Source organism: Branchiostoma belcheri, unplaced genomic scaffold, assembly GCF_001625305.1.
Source record: "Branchiostoma belcheri isolate BF01 breed outbred unplaced genomic scaffold, Haploidv18h27 scaffold113, whole genome shotgun sequence".
NCBI classification, from domain to species: domain Eukaryota; kingdom Metazoa; phylum Chordata; class Leptocardii; order Amphioxiformes; family Branchiostomatidae; genus Branchiostoma; species Branchiostoma belcheri.
In genome coordinates, this window is record NW_017802525.1 from 223,961 (window position 1) to 241,376 (window position 17,416).

Below are 17,416 nucleotides of genomic sequence, written 5' to 3' on the forward strand. Positions count from 1 at the left end.
TTATTTTATTCAAGAATATATAATACACAGCCGAAAGTCCTTGCATATAGGGGTAAGGGGTTTAACGTTACCAGAAAAGTGCCCCCTTTGAGAAAGCATTGATGGGTGCGTCACCCGTTGCCATGGTGATTCGCCAGGGGGTGTGGCCTTTGGGCAGGGGCAAACCGCATACAAATGTACCAGAACTTCTATATTCACTTCAAATTCACGCGATTATATTAATGATATACTTGATAAAGTGAAATATAAATAAAATTAAATATATTTCGTAAATTATTGACGTTATTTGAATTTCGGTATGAAATGTTTTGAGTGCATGAGGCTCATTTTGGGTGGATAACACATTTTTGACATGCTTTCTGTTCTGTTGCATTCTCAAATTTCTCGTAGTGACCAAGAGAGCGATCGCGAAGGTGTGGCCCAACTATGATCTCCTAGCATCGCTTAGTCTGGGTTTTATGGTAAGTTTACGCCCCTTTTCGTTAGGATGGTAACTTGCGTTAGTTCTAGTCATATTTTCATGGGAGATTTTAGCTCGTACAACCCAAAACAGTCAATGTTTTGATGTTATGCCTTGCTGCCTATATGCGCCTAATTAATATGGCCTGATGTTTGTAAAAACATGAGTGGTTCCTGTTGCATGTTTTGGGAACAGAACTCATTTAGAAAGGCTACTTAAATCTTGTTCCTACTTTCCAGCCTTGACAACACCCTGTAAATGTCATAGTTGCCTGTGTGTATTTTCATATGTCGCAATTATGTGTCAAAATAATGGCATCAAAACTACCTAAGTAACGTTAGCCACTGTACAAAATTGCAACAACCAAGGAGGATTTAGTTGAAACTAGAAAGGCCAATATTTGCTTTGGAGCAAATACAGCGATGGGTTCACCACATTTTACGACATGGCAGGGAAAGAATGAGAAACACAAGGGAAAACAATGATTTACATTGATATAACTATAATATGAAGTAAAATACAACTAAAACAACAGTTGGATAGCTATTCCCTACTTTATTGGTTAGGATTTTTAATTGCATAATGCAAACTGTTGATTTTCAAAATAAAAAAAAACGTCCATGCCCCGCATTCCAATGCTGGAGCAGGAAAGCTTGAAATACCTACCAAAACACTTGAATACAGACATACTGTCAGTATGGAAATGCTCTGTGCAGGTGTTAATCAAGTTAAATCCCAACAGCCAATCAGCAAGAAATGCTCTGTGCAGGTGGAAATGCTCTGTGCAGGTGTTGATCAAGTTAAATCCCAACAGCCAATCAGCAAGAAGAATAGAGGAAAGCTGCATGCCTATTGGTTGATGCCCTGCATTCCATTGTGATGACTCATGCCCAAACGTGGTAAACAAGGCACACTAACACAGTAATACATTTGCTATAACACAGCCAAAAAACTCAAATAAAACCATTCTAAAAGCCTGTATCACAATAATTTTAAAAAATCGCCTAGGGGTATTTGCCCACTGTACCTCCATACCAAATTTCAGGACCTTGGGCCCTAAAATGAAGAAGCTGAATCCATTTAAAAAAATGGCAGGAGAAGAAGAAGAAGGAGGAGGAGGAGAAGAAACATCAGAAAAAGCAATATGGGTTCACCACCACTTCGTGGTGTGGTGAACCCATAAAAATGTGGAAAGAGATGTCATTAAACTAAGCTTTGTCTGCCAGCAAAATTTGACCCTCAAAATGCAGGAAATTGCATTTTAGAGTACAGTGTTCGAAATACCCGTCTGCAGTCTGCAATTTGCAGATAGATTTTCAAGATTGCAGAAGAAAAAATCTTACAATCTGCAATTTTGCAGAAGGAAAAAATAGGCTCCGGATTCAATAGTTTTCAATTAGCAAAGCAGTGGCGCTGTGAATAGATCGAAAACCTGCGCCGCACGAACCTGCCGGCGTTTTTCAGCAGACTGTAATGGTCCCATATAAGGGAATTTGGGGTCAAAGTTGAACGATTTCGACAAGGCGACGAAAGGCGACGATAACCAAATATGGGCACTCGCCATTTTCCGATGTTAGATTTCGTCTCCCGGGAGGACCCGACAACTGCCTCGTGAATTTTCGGCAGTTTTCGCTGAGCATTTCCCAGCAGGCAACACGGCAAAGGAAACATGGCTCCTCCGAAAAACCATATTGTTGCAAAATGAGAGAGACGGAGACTAAGGTAAACTTCTTTTATTTGAAGGCTGGATTTTCATTTTCCTGGCAGGCTTCTTTGTATGTAGTGATCATCAGTTATTCAGTAACAACAAATATGGATTTTTGTTCCGGTCAAAAAAACCGGTCCACCGACGTTTCGGTTTTTTTGGACCGGACCGATAAAGTTTTACGGTCCGAACATATTTAAAAGATTGATATTTTGAAGAATTTCAGTAATGCTACAGATTTACAAAGCTATAACTATTACCGTTAACGTTATATATATATGATGTAAGAATAGGCATTATTGGTTTCAGAAGGTTGTAATATGGGGGCTTGTGTAGTTGCAGAAAGTGTTTCCAAATTGCAGGACGAAATTTTGACTCTTCTGCAGAGCACTGAAAAAAAGTATTTCGACCACTGGAGTATATTATACACATTTTGTAGATTTAAAAATTTTCCAGGGGGAGCATGCCCTCAGACATGCAATGCCTTGTGCCTTTGACCCTGACAACATAATGTTGCATCAAACAAAATTGCAATGATAGAAAAAAATTTCAGGCTGGCTAGAACACTGCTTCCAAACCTTCCAGTATACATATGATTGAAGTCATGTACTTGTGCATGGGGACTTTTTTCTACCAGCTAGTGTTTCAAAGTAGTGTTTTACTGGTAATATGAAGTGAAGTCTGTCATTCTGTTGTTTGAAATATAGTTGGAAGATGAGGAGCTGAAGGAGTTTGAGTTACTGGAGAGAATGGCAGCGAACACATCTTCTTTCATCGGCAGCACCCCTGCAAGAGCCAACATGTACAGGAGTCAGGGGCCACCTGGGGTGAGTTTACAGACAACATGTTTGCCTTCGTCAGAAGGGTATGTTTTCAGTTTGGGCTTGGTGTGGGCATGGGTCTGAATGTGTGTCAACATCATAACTTGAGAAGTTGTGGATTAGGGTTGGCAAAAATCCCTAAATTAGGGTTAACCAAGAAACCCTAAATTAGAGTTCACAAAAACTGTATATAAGGGTTACAAAGAAACCCTAAATTTTGGGTTTGCAAAACCCCTGAATTTGGGTCACCACTAAGAACACACTCCTAATAGGACTGTGCTGAAGTAATCTTTCTGGACACATTTCAAGTTGTAGAGTGTACATGTAGATGAAGTTATCAAGTGTTTTTTCCCTTCATATGCTAAATTTGCTTATTTTCTGCATGCAGTCATTGAGACAACCATCAAAAAGTGATGAAGAAGACCAAGAGATGAATGAAGATGGAGAGGATGTCAATTTGGAGCAGACTTTAGAGGAGGGAGACAGCGACTTGGACCAAACCATCAAGGAACAGCCAGAGGGAGGGGACTGGGAGCAAGATGAAATGAAGGAAGGCAAAAGAGATTCTCCACTGGGGACAGCAGTCTTGGCTGAAGAAGCAGAAGAGTTGCAGGATAAAAAAGATGAAGAAAAAGAGGAAGACAGGGATTCTGAAAGGTGCGTTGATGGATCAAAGTTCACAAAAGGCATGACCAGATTTGAAATTAGAATTGAAAGTTCTCAAGTTAATTTTTTTACTATACGAAAGTTCATCAATCTGTAGTAGTTACATGTTTTAAAGTCAAAACTTTTGTTCCAACACAAAAGGATTCATGTTCTCACCTAGAGCTTTTGACCAGTCACTCTGGTCTTCTTCAATAGACTGACCCAGCGTTTCAGTCCTGAAAAAAAATTAGGGTTGGTAGGTAGGAATTTCATTTTTTTTCTTTCTTTCTTTTTTTTGGACTTTGGCGATCTCTAGTGATCATCCAACTTATACAATACTGATACAGTTTAAAAGTAAAACTTGCATGAGGACACTTTCATTTTCAATGTCAATGTTGCAAAACCAATTGTACAATGTTTCATCATTCAGGTGTCAGATCATGGAGCTAGAAAAGGTTGATCAGCTTGAAAAATTTATGTTCCTTGCAGGGGTCCACACAAAAAAAGGTCTGTACTTTTTTCTAGGGTCAGCCAGAAAACAGGAAACACATAATTTTTTTCCTAGGCCTTACCTCTTTTCTCTCCTCTGTTACCCCAGTGCCCATGATGATATAGCAGCAGTGTCCTCTCAGGCCCTGAATGTGGATTTTGATGATGATGACAGTTGGGGAGACATGAGTAAGAAAGGACTAGACGAGGATGACCACGACACCACTCTGGATGACAGCATCATATCAGGCGCTCCTCCTCTGGACACCTCCACACCTCCAGCCAAGGCAAACAGACCAGGTAGGTCTTTCCTGTCCTTGTCACAAGTTATTCTCAAAATTATGATCACATACATGTGTAACATACATGTGTAAATCTAGTAAACCAAAGACAAGCATAGACATTTTTTGTACAAATTTTACATGTTTACAAAAGATAAAACATATTGTAACAGACGTTTAATGGCAATACGCCAGTCATCTCTATATAGACTAGAAATTGTATTGATTCATTCGTCATTGTTGCCATACATTGTACCCCCTGTACATCTTTAGAACAAAAGTTCATATATCATTCTCAAATTTGGTGTTCTTGTTGCATGTTGGCAGAATGCATGTTGCATGTTGGCAGAATGTACTGCACCTTCAAAAACCAAATTTTTCACAGTTTGTTGCATGTCTTTTTCAAAACAACATTTAAAAGCTATAGACAGCATGTCATCCTTAACATATGGAGTTTAACCTTAAAAAAGGAGGGGTGTGGCATAATGACAGCATTTGGCTTGGAACCAGGAGTCCGAGATCGAGTTCAAATCCTGCCATGCTACCGATCTTGTGCCCATGGGAAAGGCACTTTACATGTATTTCCATCTTTTGCTCAGGCAAAAAAGAGTATGTCTGTTGCCCGTTTTTGTGTTTGTGTGCGTTGGTGGCGGCATAAAAATATGTTGAAGAGTGTGCCGTCGCCATGTCTTGTAATAAATGCTGGAATAGAAAAAAAAAGTGTTCTGCCAAAGTTCCATGCACAATTCATTTTGGGTTTCGTGCAGGTGCAGTCTGTTTTGCCAACATGCTGGTCTTCCTGATAACAACTTGTGAACTTGTAATTACAAAATCTAACTACTTTTAACATATATTATATCCACTGCTTCAAACATAGGTTTTTCTAGAAGAGCACAGAACAGCCCACCGCCTGATTCTGATGAAGTTCCAGTTCCTGTCAGCATCGAGCCTCCACCCACATCTGACCTGGTCGCCAAGCGCTTCCCAAAACTGAAACCTGCCAAACCTAAAGTCTCAGCTGAACAGGTGAACAACTTAAAATTCATGTACATGTACTTGTACAGTCACATCTGTCCAAAGGGGTGAAGTGATTCAGTTACGCTGAGGCCTAGGAAAAAAAATGTTGTGTTTCCTGTTTCCCAACCAACCCTACAAAAAACTGCCGACCCTAGCCTTTTTGTGTGAATCCCTGCTGATAAAAATGGCTAGGGTTGGTGGGTTTTGTTAGCTGGTAGCTATAGGGTTGGTCAGGAAACCAGAAACACAACATTTTTTTCCCAGGCCCAGTTAGTTCTGGAGTACTTAGTTTCACTTTGGCACAGAACCAGGACAGTTTCTCCTTAAAGCTCAGTCTGACCTGTTTGACACAGGCTTTGATCAAAGGTTGACTCAATATAATGCAAGACCTTTCAACCTTCCTGCAGTTGCGTATTAGTCACAGACAAACACGTAGTTACAGACATGCAACATGTACTTACTGTACATACCAATGAAGACTGCACTTAAAAGCTATACAAAATTCCCAGGAAGTTACAATCAGATAGTTTTGCTTCTTATGGTTTGTCCAGATACATGGGAGTGCTTGAGTTGTATATTATTTTACACTTGAAAAATCTAAGCCTACAACCTTCTTTTTCTTCATAGTTGATCAACTTGATTATGAGTCAGAAAATGTTTTACCCACTATTGAATTGAATCAATGAACAAAACATACCGGTACATGATGTAGAACTTTGTAGTTAGGCCGTAGCATGTTTGAAAAAGGGTCCCCTCTTTCCAGAAATATTTGCAACTTGAATGTTCTTACCTAATGCTAAAATACATCTGTTGACTATGGATTTCTCTGTTTGATGCACAGTCTCTATGCCTCAACATTTCTATACAGTAGTTTCCCATTGCAACACAAGTGCGTTATGACCACATGCAGTGGGTTCTGAAGTACATGTAATGTTTGCATGCATCTCAGTGCCCAACATTTCTCGATCTTGCTTCTTGGTGTTGTTCTGTTCACTCTGCTGAGTTTCTGGTGCACATTTTGGCCAACATGTACATTTTTTGGCACATGTACACAGACCAGATAGGAGTTTGCAAAGCTGCTGTCCTATAGCTTCCCTCAGATCGGTCAGCCGATTGATTCCTGCAAGTGGGTTGACTACTGAGTTTAAACAGAAGACCAAAATTGCCCAGGGCATGACTTGCTTGTGTAGGTCTTTCTCTGGGTATGTTTTCTGTAGTATCCATTTGACGGACATCACTATCAAACCTAACAACCAGAAGACTACTGGGACAATGGCAAAGATCATGACTACCCGGGTCTTGTATATGGTGCTAGATTGGAGAATTTTATTATCTTTTTGTTGAATTTTAAGCTTCTGCTTATTGGACCTTGTTGCTGACTTGCTGCTTGTACTTCGGTCACTGCTGGTCATTTGGTTCTGTTCCTGTTTCCTTTCTCTGAGTGGGAAAAGCTGTTTCTTCATTTTTGCTAATTGTCGTTGTTTTACGGCTTTGTACACAATGATGTTCACAAACAGTAAAACACCAATGAGGAAGAGTATGAGAGTAGAATTGAGTATGATGTACCCCGAGGGAAGAATGCCGAGGCAATGTCCAAGTCTCAAGTACTGTACCTCCATACAGTTCCATCCCATCAAAGTCGAAAATGCAACCAAAATAACAACAACCCATGAACACACTATTGCTACCCCGGCATTGCGTTGGGCATAAGTAGCCTGGTTGTGGTAGAATATTGGGTATTTTACCGCCACAAACCTGTCCACAGTCAGTAAGTTCAGAGCAAAAGCCGACATAATCTGGGAGAACATGGTGACAACCCTCACCTGTAGGACATTGTACGGTTTGTAGTGGTCTACGTTGTCGTAGACACGCCAAAGAATCATCGCACCCGCCAACAAGTCGGTAACGGCAAGGTTTGCGACATAAATGTACATAGGCTGGTGGAGTTGTTTCTTTGAGATGATTCCCCACAGCACAAGAATGTTGCAGATTACAATGGTGGCCCCCACAAGGACATAAAGGACACTCAGTACCTTGCTGAAGGGAGCTTCTTCGTACCAGTGGCAGGTGTTGACGGCTTGGTCATAGGACATGTGTTGTTGCAGAACGTTCCAGGTGTAGCACTCGAATGGATCTGCATGGTCCAACTTGCTGGGCCCTGGCACTGCAGCTGAACTGTTGTTTGACATCTTCTCAGTCTCTTGTTTGCCTCAGATTTCTTGTATCATCCTGTGTTCTTTCAGTTTTAGGAGAACCATTATTATATTCTCTCTCTCTATCTGGTTTATCATCGTTTGCTCTCCATAGCCAAGGGTTAGACGTGCTTGCACATTGATGCTGGGGCTTTATGGTAGCTCACCATTTGCCTTGTCCCTGTAAGTGGTTCTTGGGCACAGCAAATGTCAATACCCCTGCAGGTTAGCGTCTCAGCTACTTCACCTGCCAGCCACGCAGTGTCCCAACATTAGGTTATGCAAGCCATGATGTTTGGATTGCTCCTTTGGTATGGCAAACTCCAGGAATGGTACTCACTCACTGTCCGGTTTATTGTCTGTTGTTCCCCGTCTTCCAAGGGTTAGACGTGCTTGCACTGCACAACTGAGGCTTGATGGCAGCCCGCCACTTGCCTCTGTCCTGTGGGTTGACGTTATTTAAGTTCAAGTGGTGGAGGTCCTCCCTTATGTTGTCAAACCATTTCCTCCTTGGGCGACCACGAGGGTACGAGGTACATGTACAGGATTGCTTGGGTGTATTGCATTGGTTCTCCTCTCTGTTTCTAGCTGTCTGTATCACAAGACAGATCGAATTCAAGAGTTGTAGCTCTGTTTCAATTACAGTCTGTCTGTCAGGTTGTCGACAGATGATTAACATGAAAATCTGACCTGTTGCACAAATGTAGAATACATTACATGACCTGTTGCTTGCATGGCACTCTAGCAAGTACATCATCGTCATGTAATTGGTACCAGGGGGTAGTAATATTGATTTTCCCTCCAATTTGAAAATATACGTTGCACGATATCTTCAACACCCTTAGCCTCCCTAAGAGCACTCTGGCGTAGCTTTGTTATTTTCGCTACAATGGAACCTCGTAAGTGCATTTTTGGCGACGTCTCAGGGAGGAGCCTAATGGTACAGTATTGTGTGCAGTTTGCAAGAATCATAGTCGACAGATGTGAGTGGCAAAGATGATGAAGATGATGATGGCCCTTAGGTCAGGTTGCAATTATGGTTGGGTTCAGTCTGTCCCAGAGGGAGATCTGGTAGTGCTCATTGATTTTCACGGTTTTTGTTGATACATGACCTCCTTGACAGCTGTTGTTTCTCTTGCACAATGAAGAAAGACTTGTAGACACCATTATATATATAGTGAATGACACAATCGTCACACAAGATCGAAATATTTCATGGAGGTCTGAGATCCCTGAATTCTTGCTCCCTTGTAGGTTCAGGAGTTGCAGGATGAACTCCAGAGGAGGGAGCAGCGGTGGCAGGCCAGTCTGAACCGGATGAAGAACCAGCTCCAGGCGGCTCAGAATGAAAGCCAAGAGCTGCGGGAAGAACTGCGAATGATGGAGAAACACAGGCTAGATGCCTGGAGTAAAGCAGAGACTAAGGTCAAGAGACAAAAATATTTTTTTCTGTTTGTTTGTTTGTATTTTTGCTTTCATCACACCAAAACAAACACCAAAAATTTATGTTGATCTTTCGGTAACTTTCTTTGACACATGTTTATTATCTACAGAAGAAGGATCATGCCCCAGTCAAGGCCTTCCAGAAGCAAAAAGTGACAAAGGAGATCTCTCCACATAAGGACGAAGAGAAGACGACTAGTGAAGACAGTGACAGGTCTCCAGAAATGTCTGCACCGCCCAAATCTCAGCTTCAAACTCACACCATCAAAGACCGGAAGGAAAAAACTACAAAACATTTTCCCAAAGACGAGTTTGATTCCGATTTCGATGCCATTCCCGAAGAAACTCCAAGGAAGATTCCGGTAGCTGTAGCGCTTGAGGAGCACCCTTCTGGTGTTAAGACGTCAGATGGCCCAAAGCCAAGGAGACCGCTACAGCGGAAGAAGGCGGTGAAGTTTGCCGGAGACGGGGATTTAAGCCTGGAAGATGAAGATTCTGATGGTGTGGAGCAACTTCAACATGCAGATGGAAAGGTCTAGTATCTTCATAGTTATCTATTCACTAATTCTTCATAATTATCTATTAATGCTGTATGGATGGCTCTATATTTAGTATTTTATCCTTAATTTGTAATATTAATTGTGTAATGTGTAATCTTTCCCAAAGGGAGAAAGTCATTAATCACATCTACTTTTGGTAGCACTTGATGTTTTCACAGGTGTTTTTCGTTACATGACCTCCTTGACAGCTGACAAACTGGTGTTGTTTCCCTTGCGCCATAAAGAAAGACTTGAAGACACCATGGTGAATGAATATATGACATTTTACATCACACAAGACCTAAATATTTCATGTAGGTCTCTAAGATCTCGGAGTTTTTGTTTTTGACAGACGGAGAATGTTCTGAAGGATGGAAGACGTGTTATCACCTTCAGTAATAACGGGACCAGGAAGGAGATCAGTGCTGATAGACAGACACTCATTGTCACATTCTTCAACGGAGACATTAAACAGATCATGCCTGACCAACGGGTGGTAAGTAAAACTAATACCATTAAGCTCAATAACTACATGTACCAGGCTAAACCTGTGCATTTTACTGTACGATATGCTCCAATGATGCAAATACATTGTAATAATCTTCAATTTAATGCAAGATTTTGGTTGTTTATAAGCAGCATATTATGATAGAATTTGATGAGTTTGCCATTGAATGGTACAGAGTATAAGCCAATTAGGGTAGATCAGTGTGGTGTTTTCTAGACTGAAAACTTGGCAACACAATGTCACTGGAAAAGAGTTCTTCAGAAGCTTTTTTAACTAGTCATTGTTGAAGTAAAACTGTTAGAAGGTACATGTAGATACTAATTTGAAATAGCCAACATATAGAGAATAAATAATTTAAATTTGTATAATTTACAGTGATATGGAGCACACAAAGTCCTATGACCTGCACTGATATAAACAAACCTGTCCTTTGTGCTGATTGTAACTGTTATGACTTCCTTATAGCTTAAAGTTTTGTATGTCAAGAATGTAAATTGTGTTTTACCCTGTTCCAGATATACTATTATGCAGAGGCCCAGACCACCCATACCACTTACCCTGATGGTCTGGAGATCCTACAGTTTCCCAACAGTCAAATGCAGAAACACTATCCAGATGGAACCAAAGAAATCACTTTTCCAGACCAAACTATCAAGTATCTGTTTCCCAACGGGGATAAAGAAAGTATTTTTCAGGTATGCTATTCTGGTTCTAGCCATTTATTGGTGGTACCAAAAAATAAAGGGGCTCCTCATATACATTTGTGTAGCTTGTTTTTGGGCTATTTCAAATTTTGAAGTATAAAATGATGACGGAAATGTGGAGTAAATGTCAATATCAGACAGATTTCCTTACCCAGAATTTTTTTGTTTTGTCCTTCTGATATTTCATCGCATGCCTAAATTAACAAATGTGTTTTGGTTTTCCAGGATGGCACTGTCCTAAGAGTGTCCAAGAGTGGAGACAGGGTGGTTGAGTTTGCCAATGGACAGCGAGAAATACACACTCTAAACTACAAGGTACATTCTTACTGATACTGATACTTGCAATTAAGCATCATGCTTCACCTCAATTTAAGATAATTTCTCTTTACCTTTTATAGAAGATACATGTATATGATGAATCAGACATTATCCTTTATGTACAATTTTTTAATACAGAAACGGGAATATCCAGACGGGACAGTGAAAACTGTGTATCCAGACGGTAAGCAGGAGACCAGGTATAGCAATGGGCGTATCCGTGTCAAGGACAAGGATGGAAACGTCATTGTGGACAAAAAGATGTGAGAAAAGCCCAGTCCTCAGTTGTAAAGTTCAAGCTTCGTTCCAACACAAGAAGGGAACTCACCATGAATTTTCATTCAATCTCGTCAACCTTCATCAGATGTATGATGCACTCGCTGCAAGTCGGAAGTGTGATGACGTCAGGATTGCATCAAATGTGGTGGGAAGACGGAATCTACATCACGGTTCACTTGAAAGCCCAGTCCTGCTAAGGCCCTGTCACACAGTCATGAGTTTGGCCTCCCGAACACTAGCCAAACGCTCCCAAACTATGGTTAGGAGTAAGGTTGGCTGGTGTTCGGCCAGGTCGGCTACTGTTCGGCTGTGCCAGCCAAATGTTTCAAAATGTTTACAACATTTGAGTGAAACTTTGGCCATTGTTGGCTGCTTTTCAGGAGTATAGGTCAGTGTGTGGTTGGAAGTCAAATTTGACTCAAATTTAAGTCAAATTCGATTTGATTCAAATACATGTAGAAAGATAGGTGTTGCCTAAGTCTGGTCAGATTGCTCCAGAACTTCAAACAACCTTGGTTGGCTGGTGATCAGGGGAAGGTTCTGAATGTGTGACAGGGCTTTAGATGCGAACATTTTGCGTCTAAGTCATCTACACTAAAAAATTGTATGATATCCCTCTTACATGTACAATGTAGCATACTGTTGTTACTGCATTGTTTCCCTACATGTATTTTAAAGGAAAGAAAAAATTATCCCAATGTAAGATTAGGGATTCATTTCAATTGTAGGATTATGATTGTGCATACATGTACAGTGTAACTCTCAACTCAAAGTAGTGAATTTGAGACTATTGTGGAAATATTTTGGGTGTATAAAATGTAAGATTCAGTACAGTAACTGTGCCATCAAAATGTTATGCCATAAAATGTAAATTTTACAAAGCGCTGATTATTTTGTGTGGAAAAGTTTAATCTACAATTACATTCCTATTATATTTGCATAATATATAATAAAGTGTATACCAGTACACGTGTTAACTTGTTCCCAGGCATATAATAAAAATATGGAAAAGTTTGCCTTCATTTTGTGTGCATTTTGTACAAAATTATAACTATTGGTGGTATACTGGTAGTCCGGTACCAACAATCTAGTATTATGCATTGTATTTCAAATCAGAAAAGAATGAGAAACAGCCACTAGTACACATGCATTTCACTTGACAGGATTGTAGTACATGTATAGTACACATATAGGTGGAATTTCCTTTTACTCTTACACGTGTAGGTTGTTGTAGTTCCTTAATTTGCTACATTGTACATCCTTTACTATCACCATGTACTAAAAAAAACCTTTTAGTTAAAGGTATTCATAAATTTCAGGGCAGCAAAACGGAATTTTCAGTCAATTTTCTGGCCATTCTTTTATTTAATGTAGCAAGTTGAAACAATCCTATCCCAAAGCATACTGATATCTGTGATGCAAAAATGTGATGTCACTGACAGAAAATGGTTGCTTGTTTTGTAATTGTATTGTAGGCTGGTTCTAATTATTTATGGGTGGTACCAAAAAATAAAGGGACTCCTCACGTAGCTTTTTTGTGCTATTTCAACCGCTTCAAGTATGAAATGACAAAAATCTGCTAATGTCAATAAATGTCAATAACAGATTTTTCCACCCAGAATATTTTTTGTTTTGCTGTCCTGAAATTACATCGTATGCTTTAAACTATGCAGCACCAGGGTCAGAAAACCTGCTACATGACATTTTTAATCCATGAAGGTCTTCCCTAATGACATGTTCTAACCTAAAGCCATTTTTCCACAAAGAACTAAGTGTTCCAACCCGCATTCCACTAAATTGAAACCTTTAAAAAGATAACTTCAGGGTTGTCTTTACACCACCTGCTGTGAATTAATGAGTGGGTATTAAAGACCCATAAATTTAAAAGTATGTATTGGCGTACAAAAAAATGTAACGCCAATTACTCTATGCAAAAGTGTATTTCCGACATCGATCATCTAGCAAATAGAACCGATATAGTGTGAATTTAAATTGAGTGATGTAAACTACATTTTACCACAAAAACACTTTTTTTATTCCAGTATTTAGTTCATAAATTGGTCTTTAGACGCATATATATTGTAACTATCCCCAAGGCTACAGTCTCTCAAAGTATTTCCACAAGTTTTTGAGAGTGGTGTTTCAAGCTGGTGTGTTACGCCGAAAGGCGGTTATACCGGCTATATAGATACAGATACAGATACATACATGTAGTATAAAACTCAATTTGTCTCCCATTCTGTTCAAATCATCCCATTAAATACAATAGCTCGTAAGAATCCTCGTAAGCACATTTTGTTTATTTAGCGCGTTAGAGAAAAGGTAAAACGTGTGTAATGGGGGAACAACAGGTCAAAAAGGTGACAACAGTGTCTTTTTTGTCTTTGTACTTTTATGTGGTATAATCAGGGGGTCTATGTGATATATGTTTATGGTTAGATAATCTATTTGACAGGTTGGTTTGTGTAGACAATGGCGTCGACGCGTCGTTAACCTACATTTTGTCCGCATGGAGCGTCGAAGTCTATGCGCCCATGCAATTATTCTTTTCTCACTTACATGTATAGCAATATTGTAGTCTCCACCAGGCTTCTTTGCAGGCTCACTAAGCTGACAATTAAAAAAGTAGCATTTGTAGACATTTGGCTAATAACTGCCCCACATTAGCACACTGCATCAGTATTACATACGTTTTTGCGTTTAAACAGTACAGAAACAACCCCTAAGATGAGTCTCTTATTTTCTGGGTGGCGCCCAAAAAAATCAGCCCAGGCTCCTCTAGCAGTAACCGTTTCCCCTCTCAATCATTTTTGGCATTTTTGCTCCACGAATGTCGATATCCATTTGGATAGCGTAGTTTCAACTTAGTATGTAGATAAGTGACTAGAATACTAACTTAAACTAGAAAGGCCAATATTTGCTTTGGAGCAAATACAGCGATGGGTTCACCACATTTTACCACATGGCAGGGAAAGAATGAGAAACACAAGGGAAAACAATGATTTACATTGATATAACTATAATATGAAGTAAAATACAACTAAAACAACAGTTGGATAGCTATTCCCTACTTTATTGGTTAGGATTTTTAATTGCATAATGCAAACTGTTGATTTTCAAAATAAAAAAAAACGTCCATGCCCGGCATTCCAATGCTGGAGCAGGAAAGCTTGAAATACCTACCAAAACACTTGAATACAGACATACTGTCAGTATGGAAATGCTTCTGTGCAGGTGTTAATCAAGTTAAATCCCAACAGCCAATCAGCAAGAAGTATAGAGGAAAGCTGCATGCCTATTGGTTGATGCCCTGCATTCCATTGTGATGACTCATGCCCAAACGTGGTAAACAAGGCAAACTAACACAGTAATACATTTGCTATAACACAGCCAAAAAACTCAAATAAAACCATTCTAAAAGCCTGTATCACAATGATTTAAAAAACGCCTAGGGGTATTTGCCCACTGTACCTCCATACCAAATTTCAGGACCTTAGGCCCTAAAATGAAGAAGCTGAATCCATTTAAAAAATGGCAGGAGAAGGAGGAGAAGAAGAAGGAGAAGAAACATCAGAAAAAGCAATATGGTTTCACCACACCACTTCGTGGTGTGGTGAACCCATAACAACAGAACAAGTTTGCAGATATTGCAAAGACATAGGCAGATAGGCTAACATGTTATCAATGAATTTTTGAAAACAATATTTGAAAATAAACAAATCATACTGAAGTGAGAGGAATTAAATAAGTTTACAATGTTGTTATTGTACAGGGCTGCCAAGTCAGTCAGTGCTATTGTTGCAGCTTTACAACCTGATCTTGTAAAAGTGACAGACTGGGTCAATGCCAATCGTCTTGTCATGAACGTACTGAAAACAAAATGTATGCTATTTGGAACAGCCCGCCGGCTAGCTCTACCTGACACATCTTTGAATCTTGCAATTGGTTCGAAGAAGGTAGAACAGGTAACCGAAGCAGTTCTCCTGGGTTTGCATATGGATCCATCGCTTTCTTGGAATCTCCATGTTAAACACCTCATGGCAAAACTATCAAGAAATCTAGCCTATGTTAGAAGATATGTGTGTTACATGCCAGATGCTGTGTGGAAGGTTGTAATCCAAGCTTTAGTGCTATCAATCTTGAACTACTGTTCACCTATACTAGCTAGTGTTTCAGAGTCATGTACTAAGAAGATACAAGTTATACAGAACAAAGTCTGCAGGCTGGCTCTGAAATGTCCGTTCGATACACCAGTTGCCAAAATGCACTCTGATCTTGGTTGGTTATCGGTGAGAAATAGATTTGATGTCAGCACTCTTAAGTTATTTTTCAAGATTGTAACCACAAGTGAGCCACAGGAGATCTATAAATCTCTGGTACCAGTTCATGCGTCTCACAGGTATTCCACTAGGCAATCAGTGCACGACTACTCATTGCTCAAACCTAACAACAATTGTGGAAAGAGGATGTTTGTTTACAGATCTGTAAAGTTGTGGAACGCATTACCGAGTGAAGTTAAGACGACTGCATTAGCAGCTGATGAGAGGCAGTTCAGGAAAATGACACGTCAGCTTTATGGAACTTAAAGGCTTACCCTGACAATATTGTATATATTCGAAGCAATTTAGTAACTCACAAGTTTTATTGTTGATTTTAGTCATAATTAGTTAAATGACCTCTGGCCTCAACCTCAATTATTTTAATGTGTAATTGCAATGATTGTATGTATTCAGTGCTTGTATTTTATGTGTTGTACTGTTAATGAGCCCTGGAAGATTAGCCCCTCATGGGGCTAAAGGGCATCTCAATAAATCAAATAAATCAAATCAAATTGTTCTCAGTGAGAAAAACGACAACAGCATCATCATAAAGATGTTAACCGAGGAGGTTTAGAAAGTTCTTGCATTAACGTTTAAGAACGATGTAACATACGGAAAGGCTGCTAAATCTTTAATGTAGTCAGGCAAACGTTTTCTTATCTTTTCCCTGCAGTTTCTGTGCCATACCTCCAGCCTGAAGCACTATGGGAGACCAGAGTAAATGGGCCTACATCATCGGGATCCCGTTTGGCATCATTGCCTTACTGGTGGTCATCCTGATTCCACTCAGCTTCTCTGATCTACAGTACTATCAGGTAACTGTCGTACTCTGGGAGATAACCCTAACCCTAACCCTAACCCTAACCCTAACCCTAACCCTAACCCTAACCATAACCATAACCATAACCATAACCCTAACCCTTACTGGTGGTCATCCTGATTCCTCTCAGCTTCTCTGATCTACAGTACTACCAGGTAACTTATGCATGGATGTAGTGGCGTCCAATAGCCGAGTGGCTTAGAGTAAGTGGAAAGGAGACCGAGAGGTCATGGGTTCGATCCCTGGCATTCCTGGCTTGATGTTGTGTCCTCGCACCACCCAGGTGTAAAATGGGTACCTGACTTTGGTTGGGATGGTTAAAGGGAGTGGAAGGAGAGGGATGGGCTCTGCTTCCAACACTGTGCTCTAGACACAGTGAATCAACAAGTGCCCATACAGCCTCATAAAGGCTTAGTATGTAAACCATTATATTTACCTTTGAGTTAAGTGTGGCGTGTTCCTGAACTTGATTGAGGTATGGCTTGAGAGTCTAGACCCTCAGAGAGGACGTCCCAACCCTACAACCTCTCAGAGAGTTGAGTAAGGAAATTGGTCTTTCACAAGGAAGCATATATATAGGGACTTTTTAGGTATATGACCCCAGCCAGAACCTTTAAATTCTTTGTCAACAACCCTAACCACAAGACCACTTTGCCACCCGTATACTAGTAGTTATACTGGCAGAATTAAATATTAAGTTCTAATGTTACTGGTACCACTGTTGCACTGTCTGTTGGAAATCTACCATTATCTCCAGTTTGGAGATCAAGTAACAGACAAAGGTTCAGCTGGTGTCAAATACTCTCTCTCTCTCTCTCTCTCTCTCTCTCTCTCTCTCTCTCTCTCTCTCTCTCTCTCTCTCTCTCTCTCTCTCTC

General features: G+C 40.1%; 2 protein-coding genes across 3 annotated transcripts in view; both read left to right on the plus strand.

The window, feature by feature from the left end:
• The first annotated feature begins 376 nt into the window (after positions 1 to 376).
• The window catches only part of LOC109462197, a 23,715-nt gene continuing 6,675 nt past the window's right edge, over positions 377 to 17,416 (plus strand). For both annotated transcript variants that reach the window (XM_019758719.1, XM_019758721.1), the window contains exons 1-2: positions 377 to 461; positions 16,394 to 16,535. In XM_019758719.1, coding sequence (XP_019614278.1) covers positions 16,425 to 16,535 — 111 coding nt within the window. In that variant the 5' untranslated portion in view covers positions 377 to 461; positions 16,394 to 16,424. The remainder of the gene's footprint in view (positions 462 to 16,393; positions 16,536 to 17,416) is intronic.
• Positions 2,113 to 12,788, plus strand: LOC109462195 (centromere protein J-like). The gene is made up of 11 exons (XM_019758717.1): positions 2,113 to 2,182; positions 2,873 to 2,992; positions 3,375 to 3,643; positions 4,230 to 4,420; positions 5,279 to 5,427; positions 8,865 to 9,035; positions 9,164 to 9,586; positions 9,945 to 10,088; positions 10,616 to 10,795; positions 11,030 to 11,119; positions 11,261 to 12,788. Exons 1-11 carry the CDS (start codon positions 2,162 to 2,164, stop codon positions 11,387 to 11,389), a joined length of 1,887 nt encoding a protein of 628 aa, XP_019614276.1. The 5' UTR covers positions 2,113 to 2,161; the 3' UTR covers positions 11,390 to 12,788.

Excerpts from the sequence above, each read along its gene's own strand:
- LOC109462195 (XM_019758717.1), top strand. The coding sequence starts at position 2,162 with ATGAGAGAGACGGAGACTAAG. Across the intron at positions 4,421-5,278 it reads AGCCAAGGCAAACAGACCAG|GTTTTTCTAGAAGAGCACAG; the intron begins GTAGGTCTTTCC and ends CTTCAAACATAG. Across the intron at positions 9,587-9,944 it reads TTCAACATGCAGATGGAAAG|ACGGAGAATGTTCTGAAGGA; the intron begins GTCTAGTATCTT and ends TGTTTTTGACAG.